Genomic DNA, 2,050 nt, shown 5'->3' with positions numbered 1-2,050 from the left:
AAGAAGTTTTGATAAAGATTAATACTGAGAACTGTATACATAAAATATTTCACACTGATAAAATCGTATATTGCACTGCTGCTGCTAAGTCACTTCAGTCGTGTCCAACTCTGTGCAACCCTATAGACCGCAGCCCACCAGGCTCCCCCGTCCCTGGGATTCTCCAGGCAAGAACACTGGAGTGGGTTGCCATTTCCTTCTCCAATGCATGAAAGTGAAAAGTGAAAGTGAAGTTGCTCAGTCATGTCCGACTTAGCGACCCCATGGACTGCAGCCCACCAGGCTCCTCCGTCCATGGGATTTTCCAGGCAAGAGTACTGGAGTGGGGTGCCATTGTACTATACTATATTACATTTCTATGTTTCATTGTACTATTCTATTACTATATTTGTTAAATGAGCGAGTGTACATTACAGAGATTACTAGCTCTGCAAATACACTGTTTTGTCTTTAAGCTTCAACAGAGCTTTCTTCACATCCTTGTTCCTCAGGGTGTAGACCACAGGGTTCAGAAGGGGCGTCATCACAGTGTAGAAAACAGCCACAATCCTGTCCATAGCCTCCTTGGAGCCTGGTCTCAGATAAATGAAAACACAAGGAACAAAGAAGCAAAGAACCACAGTGCAGTGGGAGGCACAGGTCTGGAAGGCTCTCCATCTTCCCTCTGACGTGCGGATTTTCAGGATGGAATGGACGATGGACACGTAGGACAGCACTATCAGAAGAAAGCAGCCTGAAGCCACCACCCCAATGTTGACAAAGATCACCAACTCATTGGCAGAGGTGTCTGCACAGGCCAGTTTGAGGATGGGTGGTGCATCGCAGAAGTAATGCTGGATCTGGTTGGGTCCACAGAAGGGCAAACGGAACGTCAGTGTGGTCTGGACAGCAGAGTGCACAGAGCCACTGAGCCATGTGGTTGTGGCTAGGAGAACACACGTCTTCCCACTCATCATGCTGGCATACCTGAGAGGGTGACTGATGGCCAGGAAGCGGTCATAGGCCATGACGGTGTAGAGGAAGCACTCGGTGCTGCCCAGGAAGTGGAAGGAGAAGAGCTGGGCCACACAGCTGGGAAAGGAGATAGGACTGCCTTCTGGGGACACCAGGGTCATCAGCATTTTGGGCACAGTGACCGTGGAGAACCACATGTCAATGAAGGACAGGTTGGTTAGGAAGTAGTACATGGGGGTGTGCAGGTGAGGATTCACTATAATCACCAGCAGGATGAGTAGGTTCCCCATCACAGTGAGGACATAGATCACCAGGAAGATTCCAAAGAGGAGCGTGTCCAGCTCTAGTGCATGGGAAAGGCCCGTGAGGATGAACGTTGTTACTAGGCTCATGTTTGTCGTTTCTCCAGGCTTTTGCTCTCTCTTTCTCCCTATGGGAACATCAAGAGCATCCAGCATTTAATTGAGAACTATTCTCTACGTAGAAACTGTATTATACATGGTGCATAATTCTAAAATTATACTCCACTTTATTACGAAACTTCTTTGTTTTTTCTTTTTAAATTTTATTTTTAATTAGGGGTTAATTACAATGTTGTGATTGTTTCTGCATAGAATACCTTCATTATCATCCTCTGTGCCTCTCTCTGTCTCTCTCTCTCTGTCTCTCTCTCACACACACAAATTGAGATATATATATATATATATATATATACACATATGCAGATGAAAGTACAAGAAATCCATTGCATATATTTATTGAGGCATCATTGTTATTGTTGTTCAGTCACTAAGTCGTGTCTGACTCTTTGCGACCCCATGAACTGCAGCACATGAAGCTTCCCTGTCCTGCACCATCTCCCAGAGTGTGCTCAAACTCATGCCCATTGAGTCAATGATGCCATCCAACCATCTCATCTTCTGTTGTCCCCTTCTCCTCCTGCTGCTAATCTTTGTCGGCATCAGGGTCTTTTCCAATGAGTTAGCTCTTTGCATCAGGTGGCCAATGTATTGGAGCTTCAACTTCAGCATCATTCCTTCCAGTGAATACCACAAATTTAGTAGCATAAAGCAATTCAAATTACTGTCTTACAGTT

The 2,050-nt window shown here is 45.4% G+C and overlaps 1 protein-coding gene across 1 annotated transcript; it reads right to left on the bottom strand.

Moving 5' to 3' along the window:
- Window positions 1–422: 422 nt before the first annotated feature.
- Window positions 423–1,412, bottom strand: LOC138083500 (olfactory receptor 10G4-like). Its single transcript, XM_068977353.1, has one exon. It carries the CDS (start codon window positions 1,410–1,412, stop codon window positions 423–425), a length of 990 nt encoding a protein of 329 aa, XP_068833454.1.
- Window positions 1,413–2,050: the final 638 nt, after the last annotated feature.

The sequence above is a fragment of the Capricornis sumatraensis genome, chromosome 8, assembly GCF_032405125.1.
Source record: "Capricornis sumatraensis isolate serow.1 chromosome 8, serow.2, whole genome shotgun sequence".
Classification (NCBI taxonomy): Eukaryota; Metazoa; Chordata; class Mammalia; order Artiodactyla; family Bovidae; genus Capricornis; species Capricornis sumatraensis.
Note: the sequence above shows the minus strand (reverse complement) of the source record. Positions and strands in the feature narration are given on the sequence as shown.